The sequence below is a fragment of the Neocloeon triangulifer genome, unplaced genomic scaffold, assembly GCF_031216515.1.
Source record: "Neocloeon triangulifer isolate White Clay Creek 2 clone unplaced genomic scaffold, ASM3121651v1 ptg000009l, whole genome shotgun sequence".
Taxonomy (NCBI): Eukaryota; Metazoa; Arthropoda; class Insecta; order Ephemeroptera; family Baetidae; genus Neocloeon; species Neocloeon triangulifer.
In genome coordinates this window covers 336,669-351,413 of record NW_026775551.1, presented here as the reverse complement: position 1 = coordinate 351,413, position 14,745 = coordinate 336,669, and the positions used below count along the sequence as shown (strand labels likewise).

General features: G+C 39.4%; 3 protein-coding genes across 11 annotated transcripts in view; 1 reads left to right on the top strand and 2 right to left on the bottom strand.

Annotated features, from left to right (window-relative positions):
• Positions 1–389: 389 nt before the first annotated feature.
• LOC132195123 (transformer-2 protein homolog beta) lies at positions 390–3,250 on the bottom strand. 5 transcript variants are annotated; one of them, XR_009441615.1, is made up of 9 exons: positions 3,091–3,250; positions 2,461–2,600; positions 2,169–2,400; positions 1,988–2,116; positions 1,764–1,936; positions 1,634–1,708; positions 1,231–1,352; positions 813–963; positions 390–554 (listed from the first exon to the last, which is right to left on the bottom strand). XR_009441615.1 is itself a non-coding variant. In XM_059616897.1 (8 exons), exons 1-8 carry the CDS (start codon positions 3,103–3,105, stop codon positions 953–955), a joined length of 897 nt encoding a protein of 298 aa, XP_059472880.1. In that variant the 5' UTR covers positions 3,106–3,250; the 3' UTR covers positions 390–952. The 5 variants fall into 5 exon arrangements, 4 of the variants coding, with proteins under 4 accessions (XP_059472880.1, XP_059472878.1, XP_059472879.1 ...); XM_059616897.1 differs by having other exon boundaries at positions 390–963; XM_059616895.1 differs by lacking the exon at positions 813–963.
• A 248-nt stretch (positions 3,251–3,498) lies between these two features.
• On the top strand, positions 3,499–7,448 carry LOC132195119 (cyclin-dependent kinase 11B). The gene is made up of 10 exons (XM_059616884.1): positions 3,499–3,830; positions 3,892–4,382; positions 4,443–4,580; positions 4,647–4,732; positions 4,783–4,988; positions 5,293–5,696; positions 5,791–6,020; positions 6,699–6,964; positions 7,019–7,208; positions 7,267–7,448. Exons 1-10 carry the CDS (start codon positions 3,718–3,720, stop codon positions 7,357–7,359), a joined length of 2,217 nt encoding a protein of 738 aa, XP_059472867.1. The 5' UTR covers positions 3,499–3,717; the 3' UTR covers positions 7,360–7,448.
• A 680-nt stretch (positions 7,449–8,128) lies between these two features.
• The window catches only part of LOC132195120 (polypyrimidine tract-binding protein 1), a 112,644-nt gene continuing 106,027 nt past the window's right edge, over positions 8,129–14,745 (bottom strand). For all 5 annotated transcript variants that reach the window (XM_059616887.1, XM_059616890.1, XM_059616888.1 and 2 more), the window contains 6 exons: positions 14,545–14,578; positions 13,817–13,909; positions 13,545–13,761; positions 13,399–13,476; positions 13,274–13,337; positions 8,129–13,210 (listed from right to left, as the gene is read on the bottom strand). In XM_059616887.1, coding sequence (XP_059472870.1) covers positions 13,142–13,210; positions 13,274–13,337; positions 13,399–13,476; positions 13,545–13,761; positions 13,817–13,909; positions 14,545–14,578 — 555 coding nt within the window. In that variant the 3' untranslated portion in view covers positions 8,129–13,141. The remainder of the gene's footprint in view (positions 13,211–13,273; positions 13,338–13,398; positions 13,477–13,544; positions 13,762–13,816; positions 13,910–14,544; positions 14,579–14,745) is intronic.

Sequence of the window (14,745 nt, the reverse complement as noted above, 5' to 3'; positions counted from 1 at the left end):
TACGGTTATTGAAAAGCTTAAAAAATTAATTTTACTTTTATTTTAAAAGAAATAAAGGTTTATGATGAAATAATTTTACTACAGGTTTTTTGTTATTGAAATTGAGATAAGTTTATTTATTCATCAATTACAAAGTCAAGAATACACGCATTTGATTTTATCTTTAATGCAATTATGTCAAAATGTGATTGAACAGAGATTTAAAATGTGAAAGGGCTGTCTGGAGAAGTCTGAAGTTAGTGAGCTATCATGTGCTTGCTGAGGACAGTTTTATTTTCAGTACTAACCTGCTAGTCCGTTTTCATATTTATCTGTCTGGCTTCTTCCTAAGAAACCTTGGGCTTAACTCCCACTTTTCTTTCTTCTATGCTTCTATTTTCTTTTTTCGCTCAGTGTCTACAATAAGCAAAGGGCTTGCTGCGTGAGAATTCCCTTCTCTTGCATTTTCTCTCTTAATTCTTTCGAAAGCAGCCACACTTGCGAAATACCGGCTTGCAATTTTCTTTCTTCCCCCCGCTAATTCTTACTTCATCCATTACCACGGCTTTCAATACCTTATGAGAAAACAAAAAGTTGAGGTTAGAACCAAGAGAAGCATCTAATATGAAGACATAAGTGACACAGTGATGTGGCGGGGAGTTTAGTTTGGGGACTTTGATCAAAACAATGTCAACTAAATTGCAATTAATGATTAATCCAAAGAAAACAAATGTCGAGTTGAAACGTTTTGCACTAGTGATACTCGAAGTGAGACAAAAACTATAAAAGGGAGGCGGGGGAAAGCGCACACATATCATTAACTTAATGCGTACTGAGGGCAATCTCTGTCACACAAACGCCCGTGTCCCAGTTACGGACACCTAAGGATTAAATGAAAAATCAATTCCCCCGGGAGGAGAGAGATGTTTTAAACGTGTCCCCTTCCAATGAACCATCGAGATGCAGCATCAGATTAATAACGACCTGAAATCGTAAGGTCAGAAACAAGGTGAGGTTTTGTTATCGACAATCTGGGCAGTCTTCTTTCTAACTAAGAAAAGGAGGGAGAGAAATAAGGACACACTCGGTAGAGACTTTCAACTGGAGCCATACAATTGGAGAATTTACAGCGACTGCCACATTTATGGATTACTTGTATGTACGAGTGTTGCCAGCACCAAATTATAACGACAAATTTTAAATTTATAACTTGGCCAAGTGGGATATTTCCGTTAATGATTTAGTACTCACGGGGAGAGTAGGAGCGGGACCGAGAGCGCTCGTAACGGCCCTTGCGAGAGCGCGAAGAATAGTACGGAGACGGAGAGCGGCGGTATCTTTCACGGTAGCGCTCACCTCCATAGGCATCGTTGCTGAAAAGGCCATTGAATTTTTGATTATTATTATTCAAACTTTATTTTCTTATGAGGCGTCGTTTGCAACAGAGTCCAAAAAATCAAGAGAAAAAATGGCAAATGTTACAATGTATTCCATAACACGAACAGTTCTGAACAAAACTGATAAAAGAACTAAGATATAAGAAAAGGGTAATCTATAATAACAAAATTAAAAATTCAAATTTTCTGCATAAAAATTAGTTACATAAAATTTTTTGGATGGAGGAATCTTCAAAAAATTAGCAATATAATCTTACCCATCGTGCCTGGGGCGTCTGCCACTGCCTCCCCATCTTTCTCTCTCCGGACTTCTACCTCGGCTGTGGACTTCCCTGCAATGATATATTTTATTAGTTTCAATCGATTGAACAAAAACGTGACCAGTACGTTGGTTTTCCCATGTATATGCCAGGGGTGGGAGTGTGCGCCCTCTGGGTGATGGAGAAGTCAACACGGATTCTGCGTCCGTCAATCTCCATGCCTGAGCACCTGTCCTTGGCCACTTTGGCGTCCTCTTTGCTGGTGTAGTAAACAAAAGCAAATCCACGAGATCGACCAGTCTGTGCACAAATAATTTAAAAAATAATTTCAAGCAGAAAAATCAAACAAACCTTGGCATCTATCACTACTTGGACCCTCTCAACAGGGCCGTACTTGCTGAAGATGCTTGATAGTTCATGCTCGGTGGTGTAAATGCTCAGGCCAAATACTCCCACACACCGACTCTCATTCGGCTGGTCCTAGAAAATTTAAAATTGCTATCATGTTTCAAAATTTAATTCGTATCTTTACCCTGTTTCCAATATGTCTGCGTCGGTTGGACATGGGACTCCTCGAGTGGCTTCTCATGATGCCATCCCTGTCTCTCCTACGGCTGCGGGAACGAGAACGTGACCTCGAGTACTCCCTGGCCCTCCTTGGAGACCTGGAACGGCTCCTCGAGCGGTACCTGCCCCTCTCACCACGTTCGCCACGGTCACTTCGCTCTCCGCGGAAGGACATCTTTCTCTTATTAGAAGGGCTTCTGATTTATCAAAATTAATAAGTTGCAAATCGAGTTGTTGTTAAAAATTAAATTTTGCACCTGGAGCGTGAGAACGAGTTGCGTCGGACTTCAAGTCTGGCTGGACTGGGCGACCTGCTAAGTCTGGCTCTGTGGGGGCTGTGCACGACGTGCTTGTCCAAGTCTGCGCTTCTGTACGATCCACTCCTCGCTGGGCTATGCTGCAAGAAAAATCAAATGAGTCAAAATTAAGAGAAATAACAATTCATTCGGAGAAATGTTTAAGCTTTTTTTGTTTTGTTTTTTTAGTAAGAAATTTTTACAGCATAAACAAAAATATTACAGAATTCTTGTCCGATTTCTGTCGTTTCTTAGGGAAGTGATCTCGAGAGACCGGCAGGGAGGAATAATGCAAATGTTCCAAACTTTTTTTCAGCTTAAAATTATTTTGGCATAGTATCGGTAGCATCTTCTCGTCGATTAAGAATTATGAATTATGAAACGTACATTATTATATTTGTATTAATCTGGCCTTGAAACACTTATAAAATGCGGAAGTAAACTGCAAAATTTTATGGGAGTCGAAATTCACGGCCGCTTGATTGACTTGTTTCTCCTCTTTTTTGGCCACGAATCCGCTCACGCAAACTTTGTTTCGCAATTTAAAAAACATTCCCGACCATCTATGTTTTCAAAATTCTCAATTCTCACCTCTCTGTCACTCATGCCTCAATCGTGTGGATGAAAACGCCAAATACTTCGGAGTTGATCCGGCTTTGGCGCACAAGGAATGCAGAGATCTTCTGAAAAAGTAAGATGGCCGCCAATAATGCCGGTGCTGCGGCGGCAAAGATCCTTGAGAAAAGTTGGTCTTGTTATGTTGGCAAGAGTCTGCTATCCACACGTAAAACTTAAATTTTCAACTATATTTTTTAAGAGTTTTATACATTTCATTTGTGCTAATTAATCAATTAAATTTCCTTTTATTAAATATGTGATAGACATTGCAAGTCCTGCAAGTGCAATACATATATTGCATTGTTTTAAATTAAAAAAAAAGAATCAAAATACGCAAAATACACCATGAAACTTTTTTATGTTGGCACACAATTGAAAAGTATGGTTTGAGTATGGTGGTGCAAATAGCAAAAAACGAAAAACAATCCGGATCCCGGATCTGATATAAACACAAACAGAAATTAGAGACATAAACAAGGAATCTTTGAGAATTAATTTTGCTCCTGCAGTTTGACGGAAATTTGAGACGTTCTGCATGATACACTTGAGGGTCCCGTGCTTCGTCAATTTATTTTGTTTATTGAATTTTATTTTAAAACCATGTCACATTACAAAGATGATTACGACGAAGGCGATGACATCAGCGAGGACGGCGAAATAAGATCCCGAGCCGTCAAGATCAAAGCAAAACGACATGTGGACGAAGGGTCTGAGTAAGATTTATTTAGACGGAAAAAGGAAGAAAATTCTGTACTGAAATTTTTGAATTTTCAGTGTTTCGGACACGCAGGACTCTCTAGACATTCGTCCGCCGCAGAGCATTCCAAGCAAAGAACACATGAAGCGGTCAAGGACAGATCGCAGTCGCTACGGCGACAAGACAAGCGGTGGTCGTCGGCAGAGGAAGGACTCGCACCGCAAGGGTCACCACAGACAAAGGGAGCACAGAAGGACCGAACGGAGCAGCAGGGACGGCAGCAAGCGGCAGCACCGCGAACGGCGCGAGGAAAGGTCCTCGCAGAGCGGAAGTCGCCGCGAGGAGCGACCGCCGCCGGCCTTGATGTCCCTGCCGACCCCGCAGATCGAAGACCTCCGAGGTCACCTGGAACGCAAGAGCGAGAAGAGTAGGAGTGATAAGGACAAGGAGCACCACAGGGAGAGAAGCAGGGTGGAGCCCGAGGTGCGAAAACCGCCGCCGGAGACTCCACAGCAGAGGGAGGAAAGACTGGAGAAGGAGAGGAGGATGGAACGCATTCTTAACGCAGGTGAGAGTGAGAGAAATTGTGATTTTTTTAGGGTGCTAATTTATGAGTTTATTTCTACAGAGAGGGAACGGGAGAGGCAAAAGGAGATCTCGAGGAAGGAGATGGAAATGAGGAAAACACGACGAGAGAAAGAAGAAGAGCCTGCTGTCGACAAGGAACAGATCCAAAGAAAAAAGCCAAAATTGGAAGAGGAAAAAGGTTTTGTATTTTCTTCACCGTTTTGGAAATTTTAAAGATGTATTTTTTTTTTTTTTTTTTTTTCAGAATTTGAGGAGGTCACTGTTGAGTCTGACAGTGAAGAGGAGTCACAGGAGGATGGCGAGGAGCAGTCCGAGGACAGCAGCAGTGATGTAAGGTTTAAGTTTCAAAGTTGAGTAAAATTTTAATGTATAATTATTAGGGACAGGAAGAAGAGTCGAGTAAAGAAGAGTCCAGCAATGAAAGTGACAGCGAGTCTGGATCGTCCTCAGATTCTTCGGATAGCAATGACGAGGAAGAATCGGAAAATGCAGAGGTGGAGGAGAGCAAGGTTGAGAAAAAGGTCAGCGACAAGTCCGAGGAGGAGGATAAAAATGATGACACGGCGTATGTCAACACACCGCCACAGTAAGCTAATTATTTGAAATTCTCTGGTCATGAAATAAATTTTTCATTTTGAAATTTAGTCAAAATTTAATCTTTTTTATATTTTTATTAAAATTAACAATATGAACTTGACCACAAATACTATAATAATTACTAAAAATTAATAAACAAATACTTTAATTTCAATAATGTTATGTAATGAAATCAATTTAAACTATTACAAAAATTGTAGAAATTAAATAAATACTAATTGTTCAAATAAATTTAAATTGTTATTCAATTTTGGTTCATAATTGGTTTTCATTCGATTTGCCAAATTTTTCAGCTCTGACGTAGAAATGGTTGAAGAGGAAGAAGTGGACCCGTTGGACAAACTGCCGCCGTACCTGCCAGCAATCCAAGGGTGCCGCAACGTTGAGGAGTTCCAGTGCCTGAACAGAATCGAAGAGGGCACCTACGGCGTTGTGTACAGGGCGCGCGATAAACGCACCGAGGAAATCGTTGCCCTGAAGAGGCTCAAGATGGAAAAGGAGAAGGAAGGCTTTCCCATCACTTCCCTCAGGGAAATCAACACCCTTCTCAAAGCCCAGCACCCCAACATAGTCACCGTGCGTGAAATCGTGGTCGGCAGCAACATGGACAAAATTTTCATTGTCATGGACTACGTCGAGCACGACCTCAAATCACTCATGGAAACCATGAAGCAGAAAAAGCAGTTTTTCATGCCAGGTCAGATTCTTTAATTTGAATTGAAAAAATAATAATGTGAATTTAAGATTTTTTGTGAAATTTATTCTGAATAAAAAATTTGATCTTATCACAGGAGAAATCAAGTGTCTGATGCAGCAGCTGCTGAGAGCCGTTGCACACCTGCATGACAATTGGATCCTGCATCGCGATCTCAAAACGTCCAATCTTTTGCTGAGTCATCGAGGCATCCTTAAGGTTGGAGATTTTGGCCTTGCCAGGGAGTACGGCTCTCCTTTGAAGGCCTACACACCCATTGTGGTCACCTTGTGGTACCGGGCGCCGGAACTTTTGCTTGGAGTTAAGGTTTGTAGTTGGTCTTATCAGACTTAAATCTATTACATATTTTATTTTTCTACTCAAGCCGTTTGAAAAACAAAATTAACAGAACCTTAAATAACAAAGGTTTCCATTCCTTCAAATAATAGTGCATTTTTTTTTTTACATTTTTAGGTATTTTTAATTTTTAATAAAACTATTATACACAACCTAATAATTTTACTGAAAAATTTATATAATTTTAACAATATTTAATTTAAACAATTTTAACAATATTTCAAACAAAATTCATTTAAAAAAAATTAATTAATTTAAAAATTTTAAATTAATTAATTTTTTAAATGAATTTTGTTTGAAATATTTTAAATTAAAATTAAATGGGATTTTAAATCATTTAACTCTAACACTATTATTTGATTGTAATAAAAATTTATGAATAATTAACAATTATTTTGAAAAAAAAAATACTATAATACTATTATACAATATTATATATATAATATATATTTTAAAAGAAGTATAGAAATATAAAGAAATAATCAAAACTAAAATTTAATACAATTATAAAAACGCATCAATTTTATTAAATATAAATTGTAGTAACAAATTTTCTCATTTAACTTTGATTTTATTGTCCATCAAAATCAGTTTTTATGAAACATTTTTATTTTTGTCTGTTTTCTCTATTTTTTTTCATCTCTCCAGGAATATTCTACACCGATCGATGTGTGGTCTGTGGGGTGCATTTTTGCCGAGCTGCTGCTGATGGAGGCTCTTTTCCCAGGCAAATCCGAAATCGACCAGCTGAACAAAATCTTCAAAGCTCTCGGCACCCCGAACGAGAAGATCTGGCCTGGTTACAAAAAACTTCCCAACGTCCAGAAAATGACTTTTGCCGAATACCCGATCAGTCACCTGAGGACAAGATTCGCCACCTCCCTCACCGAGTACGGTTTCGACCTTATGAACAGGTGACAAAAATTTAAACGTTTGGTTGTCACCATTTAAAATCAATCACCTTCCAGTTTTTTGACATTCGACCCCGCCAAGCGGATAACAGCAGAGGCCGCGATCAAGCACAAGTATTTTGATGAGACCCCGTGCGCCATTGACCCTGCAATGTTCCCCACGTGGCCTGCCAAGAGTGAGATGGGCCACAAGAAAGCCGCTTCGTCGCCAAAGCCCCCCTCCGGAGGCCGAGAGTACAAACAATTAGTAAGAAACTATTGAAAATCAAATGAAAAGGCTTGTTAAATTATTTGAAATTTTCTAGGGTGACGGTGAAGATGACATCACTGTGGCAGGCAGAAGTCTGTTCGAAGCACGGAAAACCGTGGTCGGAGCTGGCTTTGCTCTGAGATTTTGAAGAAAAATAAACAATCAAGAGAATGTGGAAAGAGGAAGGAAAAAATAAAGATCTAATTGTACTCGTAAACTAACAATAAGCCAGTATTTTGAATTTACAGGAGTTTCCAAGATAGAGATAGACACTGTACGCAAAAAAGAGAGGGTGGGAAGCAGTGGCGAGAAAAGGGCAGTGGGTGAGACAGAGAGAAGCAGATCAGAAATGGGGCCTGACCAGATTTTTTTTTTTTGTCGGTGAAAGAAGCAGAGCAGAAACAGATTAGACTACAGCGGAAGTAGGCTTGGGGCCAACAAACGGGGGTGGGAAGAGGCACAGGACAGAGAGTGATAAGCAAAAATAGCAGCGACAGATTTTCAGAGTCCCACAATGAAGAGGGCTACTTTTTAATGAGGTGTTGAGTAAATACACATACACAATAATAGCATTGCAGTGACAATGACAGATAATCGAGTAAACTAATAATTATAATCGTAATAATTAATTAATTAATTATGTATATAATAATAAATGGAAAGTAAAAAAGAACTACATCGAAAGTGCGTTAATTAATGAAGATAATAAAAAGAGCATAGATAGTAATTGACAGGCACGCATCCAACCAAATTCACATTTTTTGTTTCTTTCGAAATTTCCCCGGGCGCCCGCTGTTTCCTGCGGCCGTGAAAACGGAACGCCCGATTTCAATGGAGAGCGGCGTACGATGGTACGCGATGGTATATTTTAATGGTGAGTGAGTTGTGATTAAAGGGGGCCCAAGACGAGCGCTGAATGCGTTTCAGCCATGCTTTTATTATGAAAAATATCTGGGAGAAATGTCCACACAGTTTCATCATCTTGTTTCCTCTTACAAAAAAATGAGACACAAAAATAATAGTATTGTATAATACTTAACAGTAATCATAATAATAATACTAATACAGAATCGCTTAAAGATTAACAAGAATAAAATATTTTTTTCTTTTCTTCTTTTGCGACCACAAAGTGTATGCGTGTGAAAAATGTGGGATGAACGAGAGACGTGTGTAGCAATCTAGACGAATTCAATTATATAATGAGTGAAAATCTGCTTTTCCGACACTTACGAGAACTACTGGCGATCTAGAAATTCAACAACTTGTCAGCAAAGACATGATAATCGATCGATTGATGTGTATGTGTGAGTGATCAGTACTTGTAATTTTTTTTCAATTAATTAATGCAAAAATCAACTCTCTTCTTCACTTGCGACGCCGGACGAACATGCAGAATGTGTTTTTTAAAAAAAACCTATACCTGTATTATGAGAGTTTACGAGTGTAGTTAGATGATAAAAAAAGGAGAAAAAAGGACTTGATAAGTGTGTTATGTAATAATAAGGAGTCTGATTGATAAAACTGACTTGGCCTACTGCTACGCACATCTTAACATTATTTAAAAAGCCTTATGTCGTAAACACAAACGCGCCTGCAATTAACTATATAGTGTGTGTGTATGTTACAGCGCGGCGGCGGATATTTCAACTCGGAGGAGGAGAGGACGATAATAATTACACAATAAATAATTAATTAATTCGCGCGCGCGCGTTTCCAACTAATTAAATAGGAGGACAATAGAGCCTGACCGACCGACACAAAATACTATTGTTGTTTTTGGCGTGATGCCTGAGAGACATGCGTGTGTATGTGTTTGTTTGTTAGTTTAACTTTAATGATGTCCGATACGTAACATAATTATCATAATACTCGCGCGGATGAACCCTCGAAATAATTAATTAATACATGACTCGTACGTACTTCCGACCCCGTGTGTGCGTCGCAGACCGGGGCCGGCGTCGAGGGCGGAGGCGGCGAATCGGCCGCCAGCACCATTGGTTTCTCTCATATCAAGTCTATCATCAACAGACTGAACTACTTAATTAATAATTGATTTCATTACACGTAGCCCTAATTGGTCGTTTTGAAAAGCTTAATACTTTTTTTTTGACACGCTCGGAGAGTTCTTTTCTTACGTTAGTCTGAGACGCGGTTTCGGGAACTTAGATAGGGGAGACGTCAAAACTCCGGAATTGACCTGATGATTTAGTTTGAACCGAATTCAAATGGTCTGTTTCCGAAACGAAATCACCGCGTCCACGCCGAAGTTTTGACTCTTGGATTTTATTTTCTACTTCCTTTTTATTTTTGCTTCCGTTTTGTACAAAATTTAATTAATCTACCGACATAGTTCACTTGGTCGAATTTTCACACCGAAATACACAATTAATATTGCTACGAAGTTCATTTTCAATAATTATTCCCTCCCCGAAATGTGAAACTAGGAAAACGCGAAAGGTTGGGGGAGGAACGCAAGACTGCTGAAAAAGTATTAAAAAAATTCAACTTGCCGTTCAACATGCGGCCGCAACAACGCGACCGATTTGCATAATAACAGTTTGATCAACCGCAGATCCGTTCACAATAATTATATCTACGTATTTAAACTAAGCAATGAATACGTTTTAATAAAAATAATAATTATACAATAACGCAGGAGTACATGTGTGTATGTATTTTAATAAAATTCAACTAGTCGCTCTCGCAATAAATACTGGCATTATTCTTTCATTTTTTTTCTTCTTGTATCTCTCTTTAAATACTTGATGCAAATGTAACGACTAATGATTCGTCTTGCTCTACCGCCTACGGATCAATGATTTTTAATTAACAACTACCTTAACTCTTCAATTCTTTCTTTCTGCCTGCCGAACTAACGCGTTTTGCTTTATGATATAAACACTCAAACTCGGCGAATCTTAAACAAACCGCAGCGAGCGCAAATACTTCTGCTAATAATCTAAATCCTCTCTCTTTTTCAACAATGAATTCGAATTAATGCAAATCGGACACTCAACTATATGGAATTCCTCGGTCTGCCGCACTTTTGCTTCCTTATTATTTAAATTTACAACCACTAAGACCTACAATTGTATAAATATGCGCGCGCGTTCTTCCTTTTTCACTTCTTTCGAGTGCATCTTTTTATTTATTTTTCGGATAATTATTTACCTCGTGTTTTGTTTGTTTGTTTGTCACCATGATACTTTCTCGCATCTCTCTCAGTATAATTAGTACGCTTGCGTTTGTAGATATATTCGCATGTAATAATTATTCTTACAGTAGGTATAATAATTAATGTTACGCGTAAATATATTTATTATTTTTAATTAAATAGTACAATAAACCTGATAGTCTCAATACCGCTGTGTTTAATAGAGCTTCAATCGTATTGTTCCCTTGATTAGCGTTTAAAGGTTCGCTTGCTCACAAACGGGCCCGCCTGCGGCCCCCGGGACGTCCGAGGGCGGCGGGCTGCCGCATTCAAGATATGACAATATAATTAATAAATTAGTCACGTCGCCTCACTCTCTTCTCATGCGTTTGAATTTTTATTATTCCCATTAACAAAAATAAATTCAAATCTCTCTCTCGCCATTTTTTTTTTTAAATTCATGTGTGTCAAAAATTTCTAATGGGTTTGTATCACACGGTTGTGTTGCTGCCGCTGACCGAATGCAAATATATATTATTTATACGAGTGAGTTTTTCGGGTTCAGAGTGAATTTGTTTGTTGCTACCTTTGGCAGTGATCGACGCTCGCTTCTTTTCTTCTTCTTCTTGGTTCTACGCGCGAGAATGTTACTTGTGTATAGTCGACAGAGAGAGCGAGATACAAGAAAGGTCGAATCGAGAGAGTGAGAGAGCCACGGAGATTTTTATCGTTTTAAAACTTGGATAAAAAGAAAACTCATCGAGTGTGTGTGTGTCGATCTCCGAAGAAAAAATGATTGATCATTCGAACGTACAATGTAGTGTGCTGCTTTGCAAACTCGACGAAGGCATGTATTGAGTGATTTTAGACAGACCGGTGGCCAGCGGCCTCCATAATTGACAGGAGTGTATCACGGCCCCGATGGGACCGGCTCGATTAAGAAACACACTGACAGACGGTGGCGCGCTGCGCTTCAGGTTGGGCGCGAGCGACGCAGCCAGCCCGACGCGCAGCCCGCGGGGATAGCAAAAAAGGCACTTGTACCACCGTGCAAGGGGAGCGGAAACCAAGCGACCACACGCGTGGTACAAAAACCAAATCTCGGAAAGGTTCCCTACACCCTGACCGAAAGCTCAAAATTTTGCTCCAGACACAGAAAATTTAAGTTTTGAGGACTGTTGAAAAAGGTTTTTTTAAATTTTTAGGCCAAATTCAAATTGAAACAATTTTTTGCTACATTTGTAATTTTTAACACTTCCCGGTCATGGTTTAAGGGACCTTGGAAACCATATTTTTTTTTTTTACATTATGCAACATGAAGCAGACTGTATCATTAATATTATTTTTATATAAATTTTTACAGTAGTCCCTAAGGTGTTCGCGCCCAGTTGAATAACAAATGACCAGAAAATGATATGAGGCTCACACACGAGTAGTGTTTCTTTTTCTTTTATTTCTTGCGACTTTCTTTCTCTTCGTGTTATCGATTTTATATACGTTTACTTAGCACAACCATCAATGAATCGGGGCTGATTACTATATTAGCAGGAACTGCAGGATTTGGTTTCTCATTTTCCGTTCTTTTGAGCAGCACAAAGTTCACATCTTTGTGTATTTTTTGTATTTGTGTGTCTGTGTACGTTCCTTCTCTCCTAGCAAATTGTTTTTTTTTTTAAACTTGTGCAAGCCGATGCGTAATATATAATAATACATATGCAAGCGTGTTTTTTTTTCATCTGAGGGAGGGTTCGCGATATGTTGATTTACAACACACGGTCAGTCGCTTTAGTGTTTTCATAACCGATTGTTTTATTTTATTTTATTTACTCATCAGAAATTTAGAGAAGTTGTCGTAATATGAACTATTGCACAACTTTTGAGATCAAAATTAAATGGAAACATGACAGGGAAGCATCGGCCTATACAACGGGGAGGGGAGGGGTTGTCGCCCTGCCAATTGTTCCTTTCAGAATAAGGGAAAGCTCGTTAAAAATATCTCAGGCGGTTTAGGCCTCGGCTGGTCAAAATTTCTTTTTCTTCACATTTTATACAGAGAGAGATTGTGTAACGAAAGGGGGGACAGAGAAGAGGGGCGCAAATTCAGAATGGTGGATTCCATCTTGATATGTTGAGTGCAAAACCTACTCTCACTATGACTCTTTCATCTTGGGGCTTAAACCAATTGCGGGCTGATTGTCAAGGTCAGCACTCTCGGGGGTGGGTTGTGCAGTGTTTCGAGTTGTTGCGTGTTCAAAAATTGTGCCTAACAACGAATCCTGGAATGAACATCGAGGAGCACATTGAGTGAACCAATACGCGAGTGTGCGTGTGCGCTTCTTCACTACGATTATGTACGCGGTTTATTTCTTTTTCTCAACTACGAGTGTGTGTGTGTGTGCATATTATTTACGAAAAATCATTTATCATCATCATCATTAAAGAGTGTGTGTCTTTCTTTCTTTCATTCTCTTCTTCAACTTGCATCGCGTCACCACCATTCGATTGTTTGTTCACTGCCCGAGAACAAATGCAAAAATATAATATCTCGTATATCAATATGAAAGGTGCACAGTCAATGTCGCTTGCTTGATTTGTGTGTAAGTGTGTATTTGTTTCAAGTAAGTGGTCGGGTTGTTGTTGCTGTTCCTCGCTCACATCTCATCCTCCTACGCTGTTCCTGCTTTCGGGTTGCTTGATGGATTTGGTATTTGGCGCACAGGGTTAGTTAGTAAACGAGTCCAGTCTTGTGCTGGCCAGATGAGGGTGCGGCTGCTGCTTAAATTGTTGACTTGGAGAAGGAAACACGCAGGTGGTTCGACTCGCTCAACTGGTAGTTGTGCATTTTCTGCAAAATGGAAAAAGTACAACTAAATTTAATGGTTCATTAATTTGGTATTAATTAACTTACGATGAGGGCCATTACAGCATCCTCAATGGACTGCATCTGGATCAGGGCCATCTTGCGGTCTTTCCTGAGGAGGAAAATGATAAACTTTAATTAAATTCTATAGATTATTGTGGTTCGAAACTTACGGGAAGAACTTGAATGCTTTCACAGTAAATCCTGCATTGGTAAACGCGTCCTTGATAGCCTCCTCAGTCATTTGTTGCCTAAACAGGCAAAAAAGAGCAAGGAAAATTAAATTTACGAAACGAATCAAGTTTTTTATGTGGCCTACGGAATGTTGGAGAGGTGGAGAGTGGCCGACGGCGGGTAAATGTTCTGGTAGTTCTTGGAGCCAGGCTTCTTGAAGCGATGCAAGGACGAGTTGGTGTAGTCCTTGGTGAGACCCGCGTCCGGCTGCCCCTCCTTTGGCAACTGCACCGCCTGGTGCTTCGACGGCATCACCCGTATTTGCTTGCCGAACACATTCAGCTTGTCCATGTGAGTCATGGCTGCGAAAAAGAATAATTTTCAGAAGTGACAAGAAAAATTGAAAATTTTTGGTACCTAAGTGTGCCTGGTGGTTCTCAGCCATCTGCACAAGAGCACTATCCTTCTTGTTGAAAAGGATCTTGACCCGAATCACGTCACCGTAGACGCCTGCAATTAATAAAGAGGATAGATTGTCGGCATCTGGGCGCGCGCGGCGAGTTTTGACAGCAATTTTCTCATAGGAAGAAAAGTTGTAACAAAACTTTGTCAAATTCATCAATCAAAATGAATAAAAATAAAAATTCATCGAGCCACTCAGGGGCACAAAAACCAAATGAGAGTTGCATGAAATGTAAGTCTGCACAGAGGAACAGGATAAAAGCAAACTCAAAATATTCAACAGAATTAAAATATTGAAACAAGAGAAATTGGCCTCGTATTAGAAATCAGTGTGCTGGTTGTTACTCCGATTAATTGTTGAAAGAATTTTTCAATCTACTTGGAAATGTTGAAGTAAAAATGATAAAAATAAAAACTAGTGCACAAAAAAATTTTATTCAAGAAGAATTAATACGTAATGATTCTATTCTATTCTAGAAAGAGGCCAAGAACTTTTAGAAAAAAAATGGATGATGAAACGTAACTCATAATTCAAAATGAAGTTGAAATTTATAGATCAAAATAAAAATGAATAAAAAAGCGGCAGCAAAAGAAGCAGGGACGAACAGTGAAAACAATTAGCTGACCGACTGATTGGCTGAGAGAGACAATGAATAAAAAACAGTGCTTGTTGTAAAACGTACCAAACAGGGTAAAGAGAGCGTCAGGGGTGACCATCTACATTACGTGAAGGCCGGAGCAGTGAGATTTTGTTGATCGAGGAGGGCGGAGGCCATCAATCAAACAAACAGAGAAGGAGCAAGAAGAGTAGTTAAGTAGGGCAGCAAGTAGTGTGTGAGGTGATTTTGATTATTGGTCCAGGTAGTAACGAAGTTTGTGTTGAA